Below are 24335 nucleotides of genomic sequence, written 5' to 3'. Positions count from 1 at the left end.
TGTTGACGCTCCGGATGATCGCTGCAAAGTAAGATCTGTGTTTTGATTTAGTGCGCTGATCTTAAAGGTGCATTGAGAAATGTTGATACTCCGACTGATGCTCCTACTGTTGTGGAGTGACTCATGCAGCCAGCTGTGGCTGCAGGGTTTTGGTAGTACATGTTGTTCATGTTGTTTGTGAAAATTCGGTCACAGTTCCTATGATCACTGTTTCATTGCTTTTATGGCTTTATTTTGGTGATTTTCGAAAAGTTTTTTGGTTTGGCCATGTTTGTTTGTTGTAGTACGGAGTTAGACTGATGGCCTTAATCTAAGTTGTCTTGTGGTTGTTGTTTGACTTGCATCCCACTGGGATTGTTGCGCACAGTGTTTTTTTCTGCAATATTTTGCTGTCTTTTCTTGGATTTTCTGTTTGCACTTAGTCACATATTCACTTTAAGATGTTTTCTTGTTCATGTTTTTGTTTTTTGTTTGTTGCGGTTGCACCAGATTCAAGAGCCGATTGGCTCACAGGGCTATACCAAATAAATAAACTTGAAACTTCAACTTGACTTGCGGCGGGGGGTAGGGGGGTGACGTCACGTTTAAAGGGCGCCCCCCCGCCCCGCGTGACGCGGCCGCGTGGTGGCGCCCCCTGGCGGGACCCGGCACCGCGAGCCGCGCGCGGTGCGGACGGGGAAAAGAAGAGGAGGGGGAGGGGGGAGGAGGAGGGGGGAGGGGGAGGAGGGGAGGAGGAGGAGGGGGGGGGAGGAGAGGGATGGAGGAGGGGGGGAAGGAGGGGGGGGGAGGAGGGGAGAGGGAGGGGGGGTAGGAGGAGAGGGAGGAGGGGGGGGAGGGAGGAGGAGTAGGGGTGGGGGAGGAGGGAGGAGGAGGAGGGGGGGGAGGAGAGGGATGGAGGAGGGGGGGGGGAAGGAGGGGGGGGAAGGAGGGGAGAGGGAGGGGGGGTAGGAGGAGAGGGAGGAGGGGGGGAGGGAGGAGGAGTAGGGGTGGGGGAGGAGGGAGGAGGAATCCAACTGGAGGAGTTGGCGGCGTTGGGAGCGAGGCGCGGCTGCGCGTGGACCTGACAGCCGCCGAGTTCGGGACACCCCAGACGAGGAGATGTGAACGAGAGGAGGGGGGCGAGGAGAGGGCGATGGAGGCGATAAACGAGACGCCGGGGGTGAAGCGGTTGTTTTGGTTTAATTCATGGGGCTTATAACGGGGACTTGGGAGGAGCGCGGTCACTACGCAGTCTTTGAGTCAGAGGCGTCATTGAGCCCTTGTTTACCAGCAGCAGCAGCCGCCGCCGCCTGCTCTCCGAGTGTTCGCCAGCTCCACCAGGAGGGGTCACCACAACAACCATCATCAGCACCGACTACACACGCCGGACTCCGACCCTCCCTCGAGCCAGCTCGGACATCCAGCCCTGGACCGGGCAGCAGCTCCGGACAACACCACAACACCACAACACCACCACCATCACAACAACACCACAACACCACCACAACAACACCACCACACCCAAACCCGGACTGCGACACGGGCAGCAGCCCATTCCTGCGGCTCGTGCCTCCAGCCTGGCGATTCTGCACAGTCCACTACCTCCGGTTCCCGGACCTGGGGACCGAACTCACCGCCGGGACCATGACCCAGCCACCTGCTTAGACCATCATCAGGTCAGGACATAGACCTGCCCAACATTCCCTCCATCACTCCAGAGGACATTAACCTAGCCACCCCCATTACTCCTGAACCCCCCACCCCCAACACATCCATCAGTTCCTCCAAGAGTCCGGGAACCCACGTTCTCCACCATACGTCGGGAAACCGAACCCAGTCTTCGTGCCAGCGTCGCCAGCCCGAGTCTCGGCCACCTGCCCTCCGACTGCCCCGGGGTCGCGTGGCGGCCCCATGCTGTCCCGCAGCGCGGCGCGCTGCGCTCACGACGCGATCTGCCCGCCGAGCGAGGTGGTGAGGGGCCGCTACGTGAAGCGAGGGGAGCCCGGCCCCATCCCGAGCGGTGAGTCCCGGGGACGAGATGCAGACGTGGGCTCAGCATAGGGGCAGACCGGAGACAGAAAGAGGCGGTGGGGAATAAAGCGGAGAAGAACGGGAACGGAGCGAGGGTGGGATATGGTGGCGCAGGACTGCCGACGACTGGGATGGGAGGGAGGATGACACAATGGCAGGTGACACAATAATGAGCTAGAGTTGATGCTGTGGCTAGAGACGAATGTGAGGGAGGGTAGGACAGGCGGATTAAGAAGACAAGAGGAGGCATTAAGGGAGAGAAGATAAGAACTGGACATGCGAGAGCAGGATAGGGCAGGGGGGGGGAAACGCAATGGGACAGAGGCTGGAATCGATTGGGGAGCAGACAAGGAGGGTCAGAACGAGGCACGGGGAGGCGTGATGGAACAGCGCAGCGAGAATGGGAAGGAAGACAGCAAAACAAAGGGAGAGATACGAGGACACACGACGGGACAGAGGAGGGCAGGAAGGGGGACGAAATGGGAGCACCCGGGGTAGAGGGGGGCCGGGAGGCGGGACAGCTGTGTTTACAGGGGTGGCTTTCCGATTGGGGTCAACTGCCTGCAATTCGAGTACATAATGATCCAGATTATTCTGTTGTTTGATTGTGTCGTTCTTACATAATTTGTAGTTAAACCTTCAGCAGTGTAACTGGAGCATTCATTATACGACATGAGACAGACCGATGCGAAGTCACACACACTTGGGAAACAGGCGTCTCGTCCCAGCTTGTCTGGGGCGAGACATTCCTCCTCCCACGTCCACGACGTGTTGACGCGATCTGAGTCATCAAAGCAGGTTTCATTCATTCCGGGAGCTCCACGCGTGGCTATTCTTTCAGTTACATTCGTTAAAGTTTGGGACTTTTATATGCGCGGAATCTGGCCCACCCACGTAAGAAATGATTGTAATATTACGACTCGACCACGTGATTTCTCGGCGCATTCTCTTCAGCCGCATCGCAGGGAGTGGACTTGTTGTTGTTTTAGAATTTATAAAAAAACAATTTACACGCATGCGATGGAAGAGGGGAGACTGCATCAGAAGATTAGGTGCAAAGACATTGCATTCGTAAAGAGAAACCATCCCTCATTGAGTGTCCCACGAATGCAACTACAGGACCAATACCTTTTATGTTGAAATATCTCACCGGGAATATCCCTTAGGATGGAACAACTCGTCTGCAAGGGTGTCTAGGGTGTGAATTGCCGCATACACAGCAAACACCGAATAACGCATGTGTTAGTGTGTCTCTTAACTTATCCATATTTGTTCTTGGGTTAGGCCACGTAAACAAATATTGATCATTGTATTGGCTACGAAAACAACCAACATTGTTTGTCTCGCAACTCAATACAGCGGGCATGTATGAGGACACACTTTGACTAACTTAATAGACTGACCTCTCAGTTACACCGCTGATGAATGAATAACATTATAATATGAATTACAACCCTCAAACATCCTCTGCTGGATAGAGGCATCCCCACGCCATGTTGGTCATTCGACCATTCTTCACACTGGCCACTGGTGCGCTGGTCAATGCGGGAAGCATAGATGTTGGAGCATAGTACAGTACAACAGTGTATTTTGTTGCGCTGCCACCTGCTCACAGCAGCAGCAGACAGCCGCCGTTTAGTGCGTGGTGGTCACTCAACGTCCAAGCGCTATGCGGGCTCCATTCTGCTCGGCTCCTGAGATTGAGTGAAATGGAGTGCATTGACGTTGATTTGATCATTGACAGGTTAAATGAAGGGAATGAGTGAAGAGTATTCAATTATGAATGTCTCCTCTCACCATTGGTGCAGATTTAAATATAGAAAGCCGCTTAAGTACGTAATACATTTTAATTAAACATAAGGAAATTCAAAAAAGTGTGAATTTAACAGGTATTGTGGTGTTACAGCAGAGCCCATTTGTTATTGTATCGACAACAAAAAACAGCTATCATTATTCGCCTTGAAAATCCATTGCAGACAGAATTTGCGAGACTTTACAAGATGGGTTTATCGGCGGCTTCCTCTTTCCAGGCTTTCTAAACTCTCTGAAGGCTCAGAGCCCCGCGTCGCTCAACAAGGAGGAGGGCCGGGCCCGGGGTGGTGGGGAGTTTAACAGGGGCAGGGCTCCCCCCCCTCGCGTGACACCACTCACGCGGCGCGATTGTGTCGCTGGGCTTGCTGCTTCACCCAGGAGGGAGTCAATAGTCATTGTGTGCGAGGCAGGAAAGTGACCGCCCCATTGCTCTACGACCCGTCACGCGAGCCGCTGCCAGAGTTCTAGTGCGCCCCAATGGAGGTGACAGCTCAGAAGGTGTGACAGGGACGGCTTCTTCTGCCTTCTCACGGCAAAGTTTCGCAAAACTGCGGGAAAAGTAGGGGGACCCCCCCCCCCCCAGCGGTTTTGGTCCGCGGTGCCACTCCGAGTTCTCCAGCAGGACGCGCGCAGCGATTGCAGCCACCGCTATGCCGACAGGTAAACGGGTCGTCGTGGTCATACCGAAATAGCCCGCGACACGGCGAGCGATGTTAAATAACGGTGGCGTCGTCGTTGAGGCCGTGGTGCGCTTCGTACGGCTGCTGATGTCGAAGTCAAGCAACAATTGTGATTTTACTTTGAAGTGGTTGATGGGCCACATGAGCAGCGGTGTGCTAAAAATCCTTCGTGTTCGTGAGTCGGGCATTGAGTCGCTGTATGTTCCATAGTCGGTGCTGGGTGATCAATGTCGCACACCGGAGAGTTTTTAATTGATGTGCAGTTTGTGTTGCATTGATCAACGGAATGAATGTGTCATTTTGAACTACTGGTATGACGAATACTATAGCATTAAGTAGTTAGCGTTCATTCATTATATGCAGACATAATTAATGACAGGATCATATCTGTCTAAATATGTTTTTTAAAGTGTCCTTATACAGAACTCCTCTTATCCGCGAACGTATTACCCATAATCCCTATTATCCGCGATATATTCGTCCTGTTATCCACCGTCATCTGCAAAGTTAATTGCAGAACGGCGTCCAATTATCAGCAAAAATAATTATCCACTAAGTGGAGTGAATTCGCGGATCGCCCCGCGAATACGAGCCGTGATGTTGGTCCCCCGCGTCGCTGTGGACAAGAGGGGTGAGTTCTCCTGCACATGGTAGCTGTTTTGAAATGCACTTCGTTTACACGGGACATTGGCAGTGTTCAGAGCACAGGATTTCACGAAGCCTGCACAGGTTCCGCAGATTGTCAGCAGCCGTCCCAACGCACCCATACGCAACACCATCATTGTGCTGAATACGACATTGTGTAGAATGATGCCAGAGTTTAATAAGCTGTGCTGACAGATGTACTCTTGTAATGTATTGTATTACGATCAGCATTATATGTGTTAATTGAAGTGCCAAAAATACATTTCGGAAAATGGTAAAAAATTATTTTGGCTACTGCTCTCCTTCGGAATTAGCAAGCAATGCCGGTTATTTATTTCTGAGTTAAAGTACGCGACAGCTATGGATGTTCAGCATCAACTTACCGTAACATTGTGAATTAATCTGTCAAAACGTATAGACTGCCCCTATAAAAAATATAGCCACGAGTCCTGTGGCTTCTGGTTCTTGGAATCAGCAGTTTCCATCCAACACCAGTGTGATCTGAAAGTTACGAACAGCAAATCCATTCATTATTTAAGAACAGACATGGGCCGAAAAGTTAGTTTACAGAGATAGAAAAAGCACGTTATTATTTTCGTGGTAAACTAATATTTGTCGACCTAAATGAATAAGCAATTTTTACCAGAGTCATAGCTACATTTGCATAATTCTGAACAATTACTACAGTGGCCAGCATGTCTGCAGCAGAATTCCCAGCGGACGCTCACAATGCACACATGCTGAGCCGTGTAGGCAGGGAGGGCCCGGGTAATCCGGGCCGAAAGTGCAGCGAGACGTCACTTGGCTCGCCTGACGGTCGCTGATGGGACACGCGCGCGTGTGTGGCCGCCCGCCAGGCCTCATGGCTCCACTGGGTCACGGGAGGCCGTCGTCGTCACCGCGTCTCGGCCGCGCCGACGCCGGGAGCGACGCCCGGAGCCGGAGCCAGGGCCTTGGGAATGGAACGCTGCCCGTGGGCCCTCGTGTGCCGCTGGCTAACGGCGCGGTGGCCACGGCGCACGGGCCCGGCCAGGGGAGGAGAGGCGCGCTGGCACCGAGGGAGAGGCGGCAGCAGCAGCAGCAGCGCCTGCCGGGGCCTCCCCACAACCAGGGCTTGCTGCACGGCTCCCGTGAGTACCAGGCACCACGAGTCAGGATATTTCTTAATCTTGGCCAGGTGGCCACACGATGGCAGGGCAGTAGATGGGTTGGTGACCCGTGGCGCTGCGGACCTCTGAGCGGTATCCCCTCATATGGGCTGTCCATTATCTGTGTGAACGGAGCCACAGCCAGAAATCAAACTGAGTTTGCAAAAATAGTAGCACAGTGAGCTAACTACTGCAGCACTACTCCTCCATCATACACTTAAGAGTACATGCAATTAACTTATTTAAAAAAAAGTCACATACCTTTAAAATAAAAGTCTATTTTGCATTATTATAAATGCATTTATTCGTATCGAGCAAAGCAATCCATAAATATCGTAAAGCTGCTGGACTCGTGCCAAGCGGTCACGTTTTACAGGTTTGTTTTACATTCACAACGTTTCCTTTGTTGCCTTTGGATTTCTCACGAAACTCCGTCTAACTTTTGACGTAACATTTTGTCAGTCGTCTGCGATATATGCTTCGCGTCACGTGCCGCGTGGCTTGGCAGGCGCGCTGTATTGTTCGTGTCGTGGCGCGTTACGCTCCGGCGAGAACGTTCCCCGATACGATCCAGCAAATGTGCGCGTTAACACCTTGCTTCCTCAAATTGTGGTGCCGATTTCCTCTTCATTGTTACTCTCGTTTCATTTTGAAATGGTACAACCACATTCCAGTTAAGCCTGGGAAAATAAACTTTTACAAAGCAACGCGTCCCCATGCTCCTATCCATTCGAGGTGCTGGCCCAGTGGTGCAATGTACACATTGTGTTGGCAGGGCCATTCGTCCCATAATGACAACAAGTTGACTGTTCTTCCACACGCAGTCTTCTCTCGTTACCGATAACATTACGGGACCAAATTCCAGGACCGTGGAGAAACAAAACCAGAATCCTGACCTTACACTGTTGACAAAACAGAAAGTTGTGTTTGACGAATACCCCAGCCGACAGAGCGTTCGCCCTGGCACCGTGTTCACCGTGGTCCTAGAGCACAGAGCGCTGTTCGGCAGGAGCTGGAAATAGTTGGAGGTTTTGAGCGAGCGGAGTCGTGCACATGGAAACGCGGCCCGGTCGACAGCCCCGTGGCCCCTTCACCCCCGCTTCTCATTAGCCCCTCTTAGCACCCCCTTCAACCCCACCGGGGTACGGCCACGTCCGTCCACCGCGTCTACATCAACACAAAAACAAGGTCATCGTCAGGCCATGCCAATGTCACTCTTTTTTTTCTCTCCATCGTCATCATTATGATGTAAGTCCCAAGGCCGACGGCTACTCGCCGTGTGATCATTGCGCATTGTGCGTTCGCCGTGGCGACGACGTTCCCAATCCTGCGCGGTGAGAACAACCGGCTGGCTGGAGCCGCACGAGCGGCCGGGTTCGCGGCGGGGCTCTTGACTGAAGACAATCGGGGGAGGGGGGCACCGCGTGGCGTCAGCGCTGCACCTCGACTGGAAAGAATGCAAACTGCGATCGGCTCTAGGAATCTGGGGACCGGTGGGGTAACTCCCACTTTCATCGTTTCAAAGAGAGAGAGATGGCGTACCTCCAAAACAGCTCCACCGGTGGACATTGTAATATTGACAAAGGCTGGGAATGCCTCGAGAGTTATACATCCGTGGAAGTGTGCGGCGCAAATGTCCTCGCCGTGTCGAGCCAACGCAACGACATCGCGTGGCTGCCCGCATCCGTCTGCGCGTCCGTGTCTTTGTCGCGTCCCTTTGCTGTAGCTTCACCCAACGTTCATCGTCCGCTCAAGAATTCGCTCCCTTAGACTCGCGTCCAACTTGCCCGCGGCACGCGTGGCGGCCGCAAATGGCAGCAGCCCGCGTGGGCACGGCCCTGTGGACACCGTACGCGAAGTCGTTGACCGCGCCGCTGCAATTGTCGTGGACACCACGCCCATCTCCGGCCCCAACCCGCCTCAGGCAGGCCGGGCAGGGCCGCCGATGGGCCGGGCGGACGGGCTGGGTCCGATCGTCCGGGCGTGCTGGCCGCAGCACGCTGCTTTAATTTAAACGGCGGCTGCAAGCGATTAAATCGTTGCTTAATCGCTGGAGCAGCTGGGCAAGCGGTTGAGTCACGGTCCCGCAGTGCTGCGAAGCTCCCTGCCCCGGACAGGGGGCTGGGTGGGGGGGTAGACCCCAGGATTTACTGGAGGCCCCGCGGCAGCGCCAGGTAGAAGTTGTCCACAGCGAGCCTCTCAAACAACCTTCACCAAGTACACTTTTGTTGTCGCGTTATGCAAATATTATCGTTGCCCCACCTACCAAGGGATTAACAACGCATTATTAACATCGTGTGTTTTTTACGCTTTTCATGCAGATTTACGCGATTCATGCAGATTGTATGAAGATGATATGCTAATGTTCCATTTAGGCTATTGAGGACAAAATGGTACAAATTAGACAAACAAAAATAAGAGAAAGCACAATGAGATGGTCAAACCTCTGAGTGTTCAGATTTTACAATCAGTGATATACTCTAATTGTATAATACAGCACTTTGTAACTAAAATAACTGCAGAAATAATAACTGCTGCTGATGATGATGGTATTGCTGCTTCTCTATAATTTCCCAGATCTCCCTTGTAATAATATTGGGATATCATTTGTTGTTGTAGCGTGTGATAAAAAAACAATGTCATTTGCACGTGTCAAATTTGTAAACGTTATAAACTCTGATCTCTTTGCAGCCGAGGCATCATATGAAAATGGCTTCCATTCTTATAATCATGGGATGACAGATCACTTTGAATACGCATTTGTATTTTAAATTTAACAAATGGGCATTGCCTGACAATGCCCATTTGAATTTTGCACTTCTTTGTGGCGTTCAAAACCACATTGTGGTTCACCAGGGGGGCCGGGCGGCAGAGGGGTGGTGGCAAGAGGTGGCTGAGTGGCCCGTGCCGGGGAGAGGTAACTGAGGCTCTCGCGAGAGCCAGGGGAGAGGTAACTCAAGACACTTGGCACAATCCGTAGCGCAGGAAAGGGCTCCTGCTACCTGCTGCGACGTCGATCGGGCACAAGCCTGTTTAAAGTTTAAAGTCTCCCCGCCGCGTTGCGTCTCGTTAACACAATTATCCCACGAAGCATATGTAACGGCTCGCAGCTTTGTGGGTCATTTTAGCGGTCAAGTGGCCACGGGTGAAACGTTCGAGCACAATCCTCCTCGTGGCGGAGATTCTGGACTTACGTGACATCGAAATCTGAGCGCGTCGTCAGACGCTGTATGGAAGTGTGACATCTGCCATTTGTATGAACACAGTGCGTGTGAGCAAAGGTAAAACCCAAGCACTGCCCCCTCCCCCCCACGCCCGCGTGAACTCGAGAGCTGAACTCGAGGTGTGATTGTGCGCCAACGGCGAGCGCAGTTGGCGCACGAAGCCAGCGCCACCCAAAGGCTACAGCCGTCGAGATTTAGCATCTGCCAAATTTGCTTCATTTTCCTTGGCAGCGTTAAGCTCATAACACCAGCTTCAGAAACAATTCCAAGCTCCTTTCGTGATTTTATAAAAACCACTTCACAACGACCGCTACTGGAGCCTGCAGCGAGCGTGATTCAATAACAAACGTCAGTGGCGGCCTTGGGCGACTTTCTCAATGATCGTTCCCTTTGATATATCCAGCAGAGCCTCGGCGAGTCTCTCTTTGTTTCCATTAGGGTGCTGCCCTGGGATGTTTGGCCAATTCTATTCAGGAGTATGTGGCAGGTGTAATCAAACCAGAGTACCTGGAGAAAATCACACAAAGCCCGCACACAGGTTAAAGGGTCCGTTGTTGTTCCACATCTCCTCGCCACCCCACAGCCCAAGTCGACAACACTCAGAATTCACAGGCAGTCTCCCATACGCTTCCTCACGAGGCTGTTGGCACGCTTAGCTCCTGACGAGACTGGGCACATTCAGGGTGTACAGTATTCGTCATAGGTCTATTGGTTATAGTTGATGAGTTGCTGGTGGTGGGATAAAGTGTGAGTACTCAAGAACTGTGGGGTTTGTAAGCTGCCTCTTTGAACCTGAGAATAATTGCCCTTGGCAGCGAGGGTCCTCTGCCTGCAGTGCGACGAACACAACGTGCAGCGACGATTACCTTTTGACGTTTACGAAGCGGACAACCAGTGACGCGGTCGTTCCGCAAAAAATCCGAGCTCCGTGCGCCCTGCTCCATCCTGCCCCACCCTGCCCCCTGCCCCACCCTGCCCCCTTCCCCACCCTGCCCTGGCGGGTGCCGCGCGCAGCGCCGAGCGGAGAGGACCGTCGGCCCATGGCGGAGGAGCCGCCGCTGCCCATCGGCTGGTCGGCGGAGCGCACGGCGCACGGGCGCCGCTTCTACATCGACCACAACACGGGCACGACGCACTGGAGCCACCCACGCGAGCGCCACGGCCTGCCCCCCGGCTGGGAGCGCGTGCAGTCGCCCGAGTGCGGCACCTACTACCTGGACCACGCCAACCGCCGCGCACAGTACCGCCACCCGCGGGCGCCCAGGTGAGCTTGCGTGCGGACCTACACAAGTGAACCCATGACCCAGTGATAGGCGTGTTAATGGACACATTCATGGCTGCCCCATAATGTTTGGGTACGAAGCGGTGGACAGGGTTGGAATTAGGGGTTAGGGTTGGGGCACTATTCGTGTCAGCTCGTCAGCGTTGCCCAGGTGATCTCTTCTGTAGCTTCACCCACGTGACCACACCCAGGTGAGCTAATCGTGTGAGGTCTTGCGCGGCTCTGCCCAAGTGAGTCTGTGCGTGGGCCCGCCCAGGTGAGCTTGCCCAGGTGAGCTTGCCCAGGTGAGTCCATCCACGGTGCAGTGGCTCTCACTGAACACCACGTGACTTAGCACAACAAAACGCCCCCCACTGTGGCCTCGGCGTCTGTCCACGTCGGTGACCGCGTGCGCCCCCCCACCCACCCCTGCCCCCCCACAGTGAGCCCCACTACGAGGAGCCCCCGCCGGCGCCCCCGCTCTCGTCTCCGCCCCCCGCGACCTCCGGCCCCGGCGCGACGTCGCGCGGGGCGCGCCCCGCCGAGCGGCGTGCCGCCGCGCTCGTCCCCGCCAACCCGTACCGCGAGGCCAGCGTGCCCGAGTGGCTGCGCGCGTACGCACGCGCCCCCAGCAAGTACGAGCTGAGCCACACGCAGCGCATTGCACGGCACTCGTTGCACTACACCACACTGCATTGCACTACACCACAGTGCACTACACCACAGTGCACTACACCACAATGCACTACACCACAATGCACTACATCACGCTGCATTGCACTACACCACAGTGCACTACACCACACTGCACTACACCACAATGCACTACACCACAATGCACTACATCACGCTGCATTGCACTACACCACAGTGCACTACACCACAGTGCACTACACCACAATGCACTACATCACGCTGCATTGCACTACACCACAGTGCACTACACCACAGTGCACTACACCACAGTGCACTACACCACAATGCACTACACCACACTGCACTACACCACAATGCACTACACCACAATGCACTACATCACGCTGCATTGCACTACACCACAGTGCACTACACCACAGTGCACTACACCACAGTGCACTACACCACAGTGCACTACATCACGCTGCATTGCACTACACCACAGTGCATTGCTATACAACATTGTGCTGGTTGCACTACATTACACCACACTGCAGTTCATTGCACCGCGTCAAATTATACACCAACATAACGCACCGCACCGCACGAGGCACCCCACACGGTCCCCAAAACAACACCATCATCATCACCATCATCACCATCGCCACCATCATCACCATCATCACCATCGCCACCATCGCCACCATCATCACCATCGCCACCATCATCACCATCATCACCATCGCCACCATCATCACCATCGCCACCATCATCACCATCGTCACCATCGTCACTGTGTGGTGCGCGCATCACCTCGCTCTCACGGCACGCAGTACGTGACGAACCAGCGATTGTATTTTCTAGATTGAAAACTCATTTCTTCAGAACTATTTTTTTCTGTTTAGTTTGTTCTTCTTCCCCCGCATCTCCGGTTAGCACGGTTGGCTACGTACGGTGCGAAGGAAGTTCAACACACGCACATACATAACACTGTGTAACAAAACAAAAATGTGTTCCTGGGTAGTGTTATTTCCTAATTGCTTATGCCTCAAAAGTACAGAAAATGGTTATTATTCTCCACAAACTTTGCTTTTGTGACCAGGACAGTGATATTTCGAAATGTACCTATTTTCAATGAGAAAACGTCGTGCATTTGTGTCATTCCTTCACATAAAGTCCTGGTCACAAAAGCAAAGTTTGTGGGGAATATTAGCCATTTTCTGTACTGTTTAGGCATAAGCAATAAAAAAATAACACTTACTACCCAGAGACAAAAATCGTGTTACATAGTGAATTATCAGGTCCCACGTTACTACAGGCGCTGCATGGAGCTGCATGTAAATCGGCCACTGTGGAGCGGGGGGCCCGCGCGCACATTGACGAGGCTGTAATTTGCGCCGTGCCATCAGCGGACAAAACTTCCGCCTCCTTTATTCGAGGTGAATAAATCAGAGACGTGGGCCGGGCCGGGCCGCTTCACACGGCAGGCCCCCTCCGCAGACCGAGCGCAATCCCGCGGGGTGGGGGGGGCCGGGGGGGGGGCGAGGGGGGGGGCCGTGGGGGGGGCGAGGGGGGGGGGCCGTGGGGAGCCGTGGGGGGCTTCTCCCTGGCAAAGCCGCAGGGCCCCGCCCCGCGCTGTCCAGCGTCAGCGTCCAGGCCGAGTCGTCTCAGACGGCGGCTGTCGTCGGTGCCCTCGGGACGCCGTCCCCTCTGGCAGAGCCTGAGGCCGTGACGCGGCAGCGCTTGCGTGGCGAGGCAGTCTCTGCAAACGCTACAATTCCATGTAGCGGTTATCTGCAAGAGTAATAATCTTAGACCATCGTCATTGGTCATGAGCAATCCTCTGCCAGATAAAGGCCTCCCCATGCCATCACCATATCTCCTTCTGCCTCCTCGATGTGAGAGTGTATCCGGCACCTGCACGCAAGCGGATTTCCTCGCTCCATCTCCACGGTGGAGAACCTCTCGGTCACGTTCCCTTGCTTATCCGATCCTAAACGAACTAAAAGGTTACTGCCGGAAAGGTAGCATCATTGGGAAAACGGAAAAGCAAGGAAATGATGTCACTGTGGTACCAAAGATTAAGGTCGCAAACAGCTTCCTGTTGGGTGTTGTGGAGATGGGAGGGTGGAGCTGTGAGTGGGATTAAACCCTGACGTTTCACGAGCAAGGTCCAGAACTAACTATAGTGGGTAATGGGCTGAGACACCACGTGCTTTCCGTGGCATCCGTGTTGCCAGATCAGAAACAAATAAACATCGACACTAATGGGAACAAAAACATGATCAATTCCCATAAACATCCTCTCATTTTTACAAACTGAAAAAGGAGCAGCTCTTGAAATTGGAAACTTTTCTTTTCAAATTCTTCTGTTAACCGCGTGGCTGTGAACGGTTGAGTAGAACATGGCCTCACTTCAAACCCTGAAGAACGTCTTGGATGAAATCCGTGTAAGAACAACGCTTTTGTTGAGGCTCTACTCTCGTTCCGAACGGGGACTCCGCAAACTCCGACTAATCCTGCCTTGACCTCATCTGTAAAAAAAAATCTTAAAAGAGGTGGCCGGGTGGCTCAGAGCTCAGCACTGAGCTAGCGTCACAGAGACCCGGGGTGTGCATCCAGGTTTCAGCGTCCATGGTAACATTGGGCTCTCAAATTGTCGTCGATTTATGATCTCAGCCTGGTCACCAGCGATGGCACAAACACACTCCTAGAGTATCGAATTCCGTATTTTACTTAAATTGGTCAACTTTAATGTCTGATAACTATAATATCTTGACCTGAGCATCTGCATAGCAGGGCGTGAACATCTCAAAAGTAGTTCTGCGATATCGCCTTCAGCAGGCCATTCTCAAAGATGTGGAGATGCACTGCTCTGCGAGAATTCCAAATGGATACTCTTCAAATCATACTTCGTTGAGAGTACCATGTTTTAAGTAAATACTTAACTTAAACATTTGATTGTACTTAACGTGAACAAAAACACCGTGTGGACGCAGAGCCAACCCCCCCCCCCCCCCCGCCGTGTTCCGTAGCATCGTTTGCTGGAAGGCGAGCGGGTTTGTGGTTTCTCTCCACGCCAAGGCGTGGGTGTTCCCGAACGTCGCTAAAGCAAACCGCGCGAGGCGTGGGACAATCGACCCCTTTGAGCGCGGGGCAAAGAGGAGTCGCGGGGCCACCAGGAGGAAGCCGGCCGCAGCGAGTCGCCTTCGGCTGCCCCCTTTTAGATCAGCGCCCAGAGTCGCGCGTCCTACGCTCGCCTGGCATCGCCGATCGCGCCGAGCGTGGAACCGCCGGCCACTGGCGCGTACGAGGCACGTGGAGACGGGGAATAATTATCCTCCAGCCTTGTGGCCCTCGATCGTGCCCAGTGCCCGTCTGATCTTGACAACCAAAAAGCGCTTAGCCTGGTTAGTGCCTGGCGACTGTCTGGGGATACGAGGGTGTCAGAGGCTTGGGCAGTGAGGTGCCGAGGAGATGGCGGCACAGAGATGGCTTCTTGATTCGTTTTTGCGGAGATCTGAGTGTCGCCTCCCCGCACGCACGGGTGTTTTCCGTGACAACCGGTTTTCTCCCAAATGCTCTGCTTATTAATGGAGTTGGCCGAACGTCGCAATTTAGGACCATCCTGGTAAGGTCTCGAGACTCATTGAGGTTTTCCGGCATAAGTACATGGCATTATTATTATTAGTGTTATAGATGATCTACTTAGCAATAGATGTATGGGATACAGCGCGCGTGTGTACGAGTGCTGGGCCATGGGCAGTATACGTACTACAAGTGCTGAAGTGAACCACAGTGGCCCCATGCTCAAACGAGCATTTTGGCAGGGCCCAATCTGTCCACGGAACAGCCACCGTTGCTATAACTGAACAACGAATGTGTGTGCGTGGAGCGGTGGCATCGTGCTGCTTAGCCCACTGCGCTATGAACCCAGCGACCTGAATTTAATTTCTGGCCATGGCAAACATCAGTGACGAATGTCTGAACTGGTTACGAACCTGTCAGAGGTTGATGCAGCCTTAAGTGAGTTCTTGCTGTGGTGTATAACCTCAGCACCTGGGAGACCACGGCGATGGACGCACCACCCCCCTCATGCGCCATTTCAATAAGTGCTCACTCAGCACTTGCCCCAACAGTCGTTGTAAGGCTACCTGTGGGACCTTGGTCTTTGTCTGGTTCCCACGCTCCTCCCAAGCTTCTCTCCCTGAAAGCCACCCACTGGTTGACATTTGGTTGTTTTAAACGACGCTCGTGAAAGACTGCCAGCCCACTACGCAAACCTCCACCGGGGAAGGGTTCACGTGGTTTGAAATCTGTGCCAATCTCTGGATCGTGACGAATTCCACAAATAAGCATTCGTTTCATCACCCTGAATTGGATGGAAGAGACGTTGGCCAAGTTGAGTTAGGGGGCGCGTGAAGCAACAGATTGAGGGGGGGGGGCGTGGAAGCTGCTCTCGTAAAACGCTCGCGAACTCTCGCACGGCGCAGCGGAGCCCCGCGCGATCGGGACACGCGGCGAGGCCTCGCGGATGACCCCCCCCCCCACCCCGTCGTGAGCACGCCAAGAATGTCCCCGCTTGGCGACCTTTAGCACCTCTCTCCATTGTCCTTTCCTTCCTCGCCAAATATTGACCTACTTATTATTATTCCTTGCAAGGTACAGGCAGCACAGAGGAACTCGCCTTAAACACACACACACAGACAACACCCCCTGCGTGGGCGTACCGACTCTTGGTGCAAGTTCTGTTTGCGAGCGCCTATTAAGGCGGGAATGGTAGTGAAGGGGGTGGTGCGAGCGCGCGCTGTGGCCGTCACGGCGCCAGAAGTGAGGTCAATTCCTGGCCACGGATAACTCGTGGACGCAGTGGAGTGATTTGGAGAGGTATTCGTCCTCATTGGATCACAAAGGAACCGTCATTCTTTAAATAAAACGATAGAGGGCTGGGTTCACGTGTTGCTCAGTGTTCCTGTTCACCCAGTGGGCTGCTGCTACGCTGAGCCGTGCCATCTGGGAAAGTTCTCAAAGCGCGGCGGTGGCGTTTGGAGCGCACGCCACGGTCCCTCTGCAAACCTCCCACGAGGGCTTTATCGAGAGTGGAGGGGGGGTAGGGAGATAGGGAGAGGTTCCGTAAGCGGGGAAGCAAACGCAGGGCAGCGATTAGGCGGCACAATGGAGCGATGTCCGGTGGGAAAGCAAGCTCGCTCGGCACATTGTCCTCCCGTAGCCGTCAATGGCAGGAAGCGCGTGGGCTCGGGTCGCCGGGCCGCGCGGCTCGAGTTGAACTCCCGACGCCACGGGGTTCTCGGTCGCTGGACGCCGGCCAGCCCCGCTGGCCGCACCCAGACCCACCCGTTCACCCTCCCACCGCCTTCTCCGCTCCTCCAGCCACGGCCTCAACCCGAGCACAACGCGGCAGTGACCCCGCTCCTTGGCTAGGCCCATACGGATTAGGAATCTCCGAATCGTACCCCAGATGGCCAACTCTGTGAACAGACGTGATGCCATTTCGGCGGAGTAAAAAAATAACAACAAAAAACCGTGAATCTCGCTCGCCGACGTGCGTCCCCAACGCTGCGCTCCGTCCAGCGACGGGCGTCGATTTGCCGTTGTTTCGCTTGAAGGTTGTTGTTGGCGACCGTCACGTGGCAAAGAACCTCCTCGTTGGGCTTCAGGATTATAGGATGCCTGGGATTTACAGTTTAACGAGCCGAACGTAAAAACAAGCCGTGCGAAAGACAAGTGAGAGAAAGCCACGGGACTGCGCTGTGGTGTTGGCAGCAGCACGTGACAGTAGAAGAGCGCCCAGCTGCGCGTGCTCAGACACCGACCGCTGTTTTACCACTGCTCATCAATCGCTCGAGTTTTCCTGGTTCGGTCCGCTGAAGTTCAAGAGTGGGATCTGTCCGTATGCACAAATGTGTTTCGTTTTACGTGTCAGTCTTTTGGGACCTCCCAACCTTGAAATCACATTGCTGAAAACAAAGGATACACGGAGGATATATGCAGCGGAGAAGGGGGCTTTGTTGTTACGGTGCCTCGGACGTAACGTGGGGAAGACTTGAACGTTTTAGGGGAAGAAGAGGTGGGGTGATATTTGGAAAAACATGGTCATTGGAATGCTGACGATGATGATGTTGAGAATTGAGATTATGCTCACGTGAATGATAATTCACTGTGTAACAAAAAAATATGTTGTTTTTGTTCCTGGGTAGTAAGTGTTATTTCCTAATTGCTTATGCCTCAAAAGTACAGAAAATGGCTATTATTCCCCACAAACTTTGCTTTTGTGACCAGGACAGTGATATTTTGAAATTTACCTATTTTCAATGAGAAAACGTGGTGTGCATTTGTGTCATTCCTTCACGTAAAGTCCTGGTCACAAAAGCAAAGTTTGTGGGGAATAATAGCCATTTTCTATAGTCTATACTTTTGAGGCATATGCAATTAGAAAATAACACTTACTACCCATGAACAAAAATCGTGTAACCCATTATAATGGGTTTACAGTATGCTCGGTAGCCAGATAATTACATTTCCGTGAACAAAATGCGATACAAATCCATGAACACAATGCGATACAAATTAAGACGACGACAATTACCGGGTTAACGCCCCCCCCCCCGCTCTCCGCCAGGTACGACCACATCCTCAAGTGGGAGCTGTTCCTGCCGGACGACCTGGAGGACTTCCAGGCCATGCTCAAGCTGCTCTTCATGAAGGAGCTGGAGGTGGTGGTGCGGCGCTACGAGCGCTACCGCCAGGCGCTGCTCAACCGCCTGCGCACGCCGGCGATGGCCAGCAAGGGCTGCGGCCCCGCAGGCGCCGGGGCCTGGAAACCGCGGGAGGGCGGCCGTGACCCCTGAAGACGGCGGAACCCCGGGGGGGTGAGGGGGAGCTCGGCGGCGGCGTTGGGGGTTGAGAGGAAAGTTTGCGTCCACTCGACGGACGGACGAGTTCCTGAGGCCCGTGCTTGGCGCGAGAACGCTGCTCCCTCTCTCTCTCTACTTAGAGCCGCGTGTTCCCACGCAAGGATTGGAAAGTGCAGAAGAAGTGCGAGACACAACACGCAAACAACAACAACTATCGGTCACCACGAAGTGGCGTTGACGTCACAACGGCGCTTGTGCCACGCTAGGTGCACACGCGAAGCTGCGCCAGTGCACACACAAGCCAGAGAGCCGCGTGGCTGCTGTTGATCGACGGCAGCAGGAGAATTGGTTGAAGAGGGGAAAAAAACCCGTTACGAACGAGCGACGGCACTTTTGAGTCGCGCGAGGCTTGGGGAGCGCGGCTCTACAGACGACGAACGGCCGTGCCCCGCAGCGAGGCCCCTCGCGAGGCCCGGCCCAGACGGAGCCGTCCCCCACGGGGGCCTCAGCCGTCTGCTGGCTCGGAGCGCACGAGGCTATCGCCGTGAACGAGGCGCGTCACTGCTGTCCACATTTATTTTTTTACATCAGCGAAATGTTCACAAAGTGTCGTTTAATCTCAAAGGAACGTCGGGGTTCTCGGAGCCAGAGGCTGCTCAGACGATGTTCCAATAAAACGTCTGCGTGAACACACATCCCCTTGGCCGGCCGCATCTGCACGCGTATCAGATGGGCAGCGCGCTGTTTTTTATTAATGACAGAGCACAGCCGTGGTGAGTCACGCGCGCCATGAGACGGCTCCGCGAGGAGGTCGCTGCTTCTTGCGCAGACGCGTGGAGCGGCTGCGTGGAAAGGCGTCCACGGAAAGGATAGCGCTCTGTTTTGGCTGCGATCCCTGGCCAGTGTCCAGAGAATGATAACAACAAAAAAGTTATAAAAATACAAAAGGGTTGCTTTTCTCTCCACAAAGGTCGTCCAAGCGTGAAAAAACCCCCCATGGGCTCTTCTTCTTCCCGCTACTGTCCACACGGGGGACTACTTCAAAGAGGGCGTTCCCGCAGCTGCATTTCGGGAGAGGTGGATCGGACGTCGAATACGGAGCAGGAGGAATGAGCCCTCGAACACGGCGCTGTATTGCCTTTCGGAGCGACGCGGCGCAGAGCGCGGTCGGCCCCCCGAGAGCTCTCGGTGGCGACGGCGGCATCATCATCATCACTATCGTGACGGAGAGTGGCGGAAATGAAGAAATGACGGTGGCCGCTGCAAAACACGAGGACTGCCGCTCAAAGTGAAACGAGTGTCATTAGCAGCCGGTGGGGTTGGTGATGACTTGACCGTAGGTCGAGTGCATTGTTTGTAATGTCAGTGCTAGGACAGCCCAGGCCTACAGCCAGAGGCATGGAGGGGTTTGGCCAGGCCCCATTAATTGACAATATATTGCATTACATCATTAATTGCCACTCATATTGGTATGTACCGTATGTATGTTGAACTTCTTTCTCACCGTACACAGCCAAAAGCTAAATTTGTATAATATATAAAATATTACCTTTCACTTCATCAACAAAAAATACTGCAGCTTCCGTGTCACAGAGAATGTGGAATGTTCAAACAGAGTAAAGTGGTCCTAGGATTTAATTAATTTTCAGTCAAAAACAAGCAACACAAAAAATCTTTATTCTGTGACAAAAAATGTGAATATGGGCCTAATTCCACTTGGCAGAAAGGGCGCTTGTGGAAGGTCGCCTTTGGCCAATCGAGACGTTTGTCTCAAGCGGCTCCCACCTGGGTGCAACGTCCACGAGTGCATGGAAGTCAAAAGGGCCAAATGTTTGGGGAGAAAATGCCTGCGTCGTGTCCATTGTTTTCAGTAGATTTTGGCATCGTCACCAACATATGAATCAGACCACAAAGTCTTCATCGGGTTTCATCAACCTGCATCCGATGCAACTGGCGATGTCAATTAAACGGACAGCATCGTCTCTTCACGTGGGAAGTCGCTGCTGCACCACAGTGATACGGCACCAGATGTCCGACTCTTTGACACGGAAGCAACGTCTGCTTCAAACTCTTCCCCTCGGCTATGAGCAACGTGCGGAGCGGCGCTTGGGCAGCGAAGCGGCGCTGCTTTAGCTCGGTGTGGCGCGCGAGCCGAAGGCGTAGTGGCAACACGAAGCGGGCCTGGGCGGTCGACGCGACTGAGCGCGGGGGAGCAGATGGCTCAGCAGCGCAGCCTCGTTCCGTGTGTGTCGTTCACGACTCTCCTCCACTTGGCAGGCGGCTCCGGTGATCGGATTGCAATAAAACGCAGCCCTAACAACTTTGGCAGACGAAGTCCTTCAGGGAGTACTGTAACGGCTCTTGAGCACAAGAGCCGTCACAGGGCGGAGTGAAAATTTTGCGACAAGAATAAATGCCAGCACCTCTCTGGTCTGTAGATTAAATGACGCAGCTATTCGCCCTCGGGATTTATGGTGGTATACACGTCAACTGTCTATCGGTTAATTTCAGAGACGCTTCGCCACGTCGCGTGGGACAGAGCCGGGGTTGCGTTCAGCGGCGGTGCAGCTACCCCTCGTGAGCCACACTCCCAGAAGCCAACTGGGAAAAGAAAATAAACCCAGCCGGCACAAACAAAGCCGTTCCGAGGAAAGACACAGCTTTCCACAGAAGATGATGACAGAGCATCGAGCACAGAGTGTGGAAAGTTCTCTGCACCCCAGGGTGGAAGGGCAGAGGAAACAACTGACAGCTCTCCCACTTTCCTACGTCCGTCCGTCTGTTCCACGTTTCGCCATCCTCACCAAGCCAACAGCGCCCCTTCACAGAGCACCCAACTACCACCGCATCTCACGACGCAGGGCAGGAGAGCGGGACGCGCGTCACATGACATAAGGGCGCGTAGTGTATAATACTACACGCACATCATGAATGATATGGCTATCCAAGATGTGCACCACGGGGTGGCAACGCGGGCTGCAGCTTGTGATTCACGTTGTTAGAGGAACAGCAGCAAACAGCATCGACGGAGTCCAACCGCTGGCCGGCACGGTCTCCTAAACACCACGACTGCAGCGTTGCTACTTCACACACCCCGCGGCTTGCCGTACACCGTTGGCCTTCGTTGTAGTTCCCCCAGGGCATCGGACTGCCTCGGTAAACGGCTTCAACTCGCGGTTGTGGATGCCGGACCGCGACGTTTCAACACTCCCGAGTCCCGCGCTACGCGGTGGTGCGTGGCCCGGTGACGCCACGCGGTGACCCCACAGGGTGACCCCACGTGGTGACCCCACACTGTGACCCCACGTGGTGACCCCACACTGTGACCCCACACGGTGACCCCACGTGGTGACCTCACACGGTGACCCCACGTGGTGACCCCACATGGTGACCCCACGCGGTGACCCCACGCTGTGACCTCACGCAGTGACCCCACACGATGACACCACGTGGTGACCTCACACGGTGACCTCACGCAGTGACCCCGCGCTGTGACCCCACACGGTGACTCGCGAGCAGCAGAGGCGGCGGCTGCGTGACGCCTCGATCCATCGGCGTGAGCGGGAGACGGCGCGCGTCCCAGCGCAGGAGTCGAACCCGGGCCTGACGTTGAACGGGGCTGTCGACGCGATCGCAAAGGGGGCATGGCACCACCGCAAACATTTTTGAGTTGTCCGTGCAGTATTAACTTGCTTTTTTTTCCTTTCTCAGAAGCACTTTAAATTTAATCCATGTTTTTGCGTGACAAAGTAGAGTACAGTCTAGCTACGTGACTTGTTATAAATGTTCGTGTTAAATGTTTGTGTTGAATGCTGCTAAACAGCCGCAACGTTGACAAAAACGAAGCGACTGCGCTCTTAGCTCGGCGTTGCCTTAACCTGTGGAAGCACGGGGGGTGTTGTCCGAGCTCAACGACGCATTTTGTCGAATTGCCGTGCGGGCCGTCTTCACCGTGTCGAGCGCTCGCGCAGAGGTGAACGATTTCGCCAAGCGATATACGACTTAACTCTCGTCTTGTCAGAACGTGCTTCTCACGAGGAGTGGTTTGAAATCGATCCCGCCGGCCAGTCTGTCACTTGGCATCCCATGTACACATTGTGTTACGCATTCCATGCCCGTTTTCCTGGGAGAAATGCAATATACCTATTTAGATTTGTATTTTAACCAAAACATCCCGAATCAAATGTCCCCACGCTCTCTGGAGCAAGGCGTTGTGACCACCACCACCACCACCGTCGGCACTGCTCTCAAGCCGCTGATGGAAACTTCACATTACGATGTCGGGGGCGGCTGTGAGCTTCACAGGCACGGCGCACCAGGGCCGTCTCCCTCCGCACAGCTGTGCACCGTCTGCACGCGCCGGGCACCTCCTGGAGCCCACGGGGCCCGTCTCTGCCCGACTCCTCAAGGAAGCGGTTTCGCTTTCGTTTCCACCGATTTCGGCTCGGCAGAGGCCCTCCTCCAGTTGCTTGCCACGCGGATGGCTTCTAAGGACAATGTTGATAATGATGATGAAGAAAATATTGTGCGACACTTTGTACAGTTTATAGGACTAAGTGCATTCTAATATTCATATATTTTTAAAGACAGTTTTTTGTAATGTATGACAAGCTCTACAAAATAAAATAAAACAATAAATGAATTGAGACGTCTTCGCGTGCTGCCGTCTTAAAGACGCTGTTCGTCTTCTACCCATGGACATTGCACTGGGACCTCTAAAGGATGACCAATCAGGGGCTGGACTTACAGAGGAGACCCGCTCCTTCGAAGCGTGATCCCTGCTGCCTGTATAAACCCTGCTGCCTGTATAACTCTGCTGCCTGTATGAACCCTGCTGCCTGTATAAACCCTGCTGCATGTATAAACCATGCTGCCTGTATAGACCCTGCTGCCTGTATAACCCCTGCTGCCTGTATAGACCCTGCTGCCTGTATAGACCCTGCTGCCTGTATAAACCCCTGCTGCCTGTATAGACCCTGCTGCCTGTATAACCCCTGCTGCCTGTATAGACCCTGCTGCCTGTATAACCCCTGCTGCCTGTATAGACCCTGATGCTTGTATAAATCATTCGTCCACGACAGTAAAATTGACCAAAACTACCGCAGGTGATGGGGGAAGGAAGCGAGCGACTTAACGCCACATCGTGTAACCATACAAACAGCATCCAATTATGGCAATGATAGTGTTACTCTGCCGTTTCACCATTGCATTAACTTTATATATCTGCACGTTGTTAACGTGTCAATTATATTTTTCGTAGTAGACAATTAAAATTATTGGCCTGATCGAGTCAACAATAGAGCCATAACTGTTAACATTTAATTAAATCAATCGCCTGCCCCGAGGCTATTACATTCTCAATGCAAATGTATTTTGAGTGAACGTGCACGAGCCGCGGAGCTGAGAGAACTGCTGAAGCCAGAACGTCTATTTATCGACTTGACACGAGGGCTTTCGCGACCACGTGGGAACGTCCATAAACGCGACCCCCCCCCCCCCCCCATGATGGGGGCAGCAGTGCGCCCGTGTGCGTGACTGCGCTTGCAGGGGGAGCGAGCTCGCGCGAGCCGTGGGAGGCAGCGGATGAGAACGCGCCCGACTAGGGGATGAGAGCGGCTCCGTTGACCGCGACTACGCAGAGTCTCGTCGCTCGGGGGGGGGGGGGGTCTCTGCGACCCCGTCCGTCATTTTCATTGTAACGGCAAAACGACAGAAAACAGCGAGGCGCTTGAATGGCCCAAGCTGCGTCTCTCGTTCCTCGGTGAAGCACGGTGCCCTGGGCCACGCCGCTACGGAGGAGGCGCACGAGCCCCGAGACGCACGGGGAAAGACGGCGAGGCCGAGGGCTCCGTCGCTACCCAAGAGGCTCATCGTGGAGCCGTGACCCGGCCAATCATCACGCGCATTGGCCAATGAAAAAGGAATAATGTAAAAGACCGAGAATTAATGATTCTCATGCTGTGTAAATCTGACAAACTGGCTCCATGGCACGACAAACGTTAAACCGACGCTCGCATACTTGGCCGTCCGCCTACAGCCACGTG

The 24335-nt window shown here is 53.9% G+C and overlaps 1 protein-coding gene across 1 annotated transcript; it reads left to right on the top strand.

Annotated features, from left to right (window-relative positions):
* Positions 1–1030: 1030 nt before the first annotated feature.
* On the top strand, positions 1031–22933 carry LOC144720117 (uncharacterized). The gene is made up of 5 exons (XM_078596610.1): positions 1031–1999; positions 6005–6277; positions 10534–10783; positions 11224–11415; positions 18057–22933. Exons 1-5 carry the CDS (start codon positions 1891–1893, stop codon positions 18283–18285), a joined length of 1053 nt encoding a protein of 350 aa, XP_078452736.1. The 5' UTR covers positions 1031–1890; the 3' UTR covers positions 18286–22933.
* Positions 22934–24335: the final 1402 nt, after the last annotated feature.

The sequence above is a fragment of the Lampetra planeri genome, chromosome 7 (genome assembly GCF_965212315.1).
Source record: "Lampetra planeri chromosome 7, kcLamPlan1.2.h2, whole genome shotgun sequence".
In the NCBI taxonomy this organism is placed as follows: Eukaryota; Metazoa; Chordata; class Hyperoartia; order Petromyzontiformes; family Petromyzontidae; genus Lampetra; species Lampetra planeri.
This window is presented reverse-complemented; position numbering and strand designations above follow the sequence as displayed.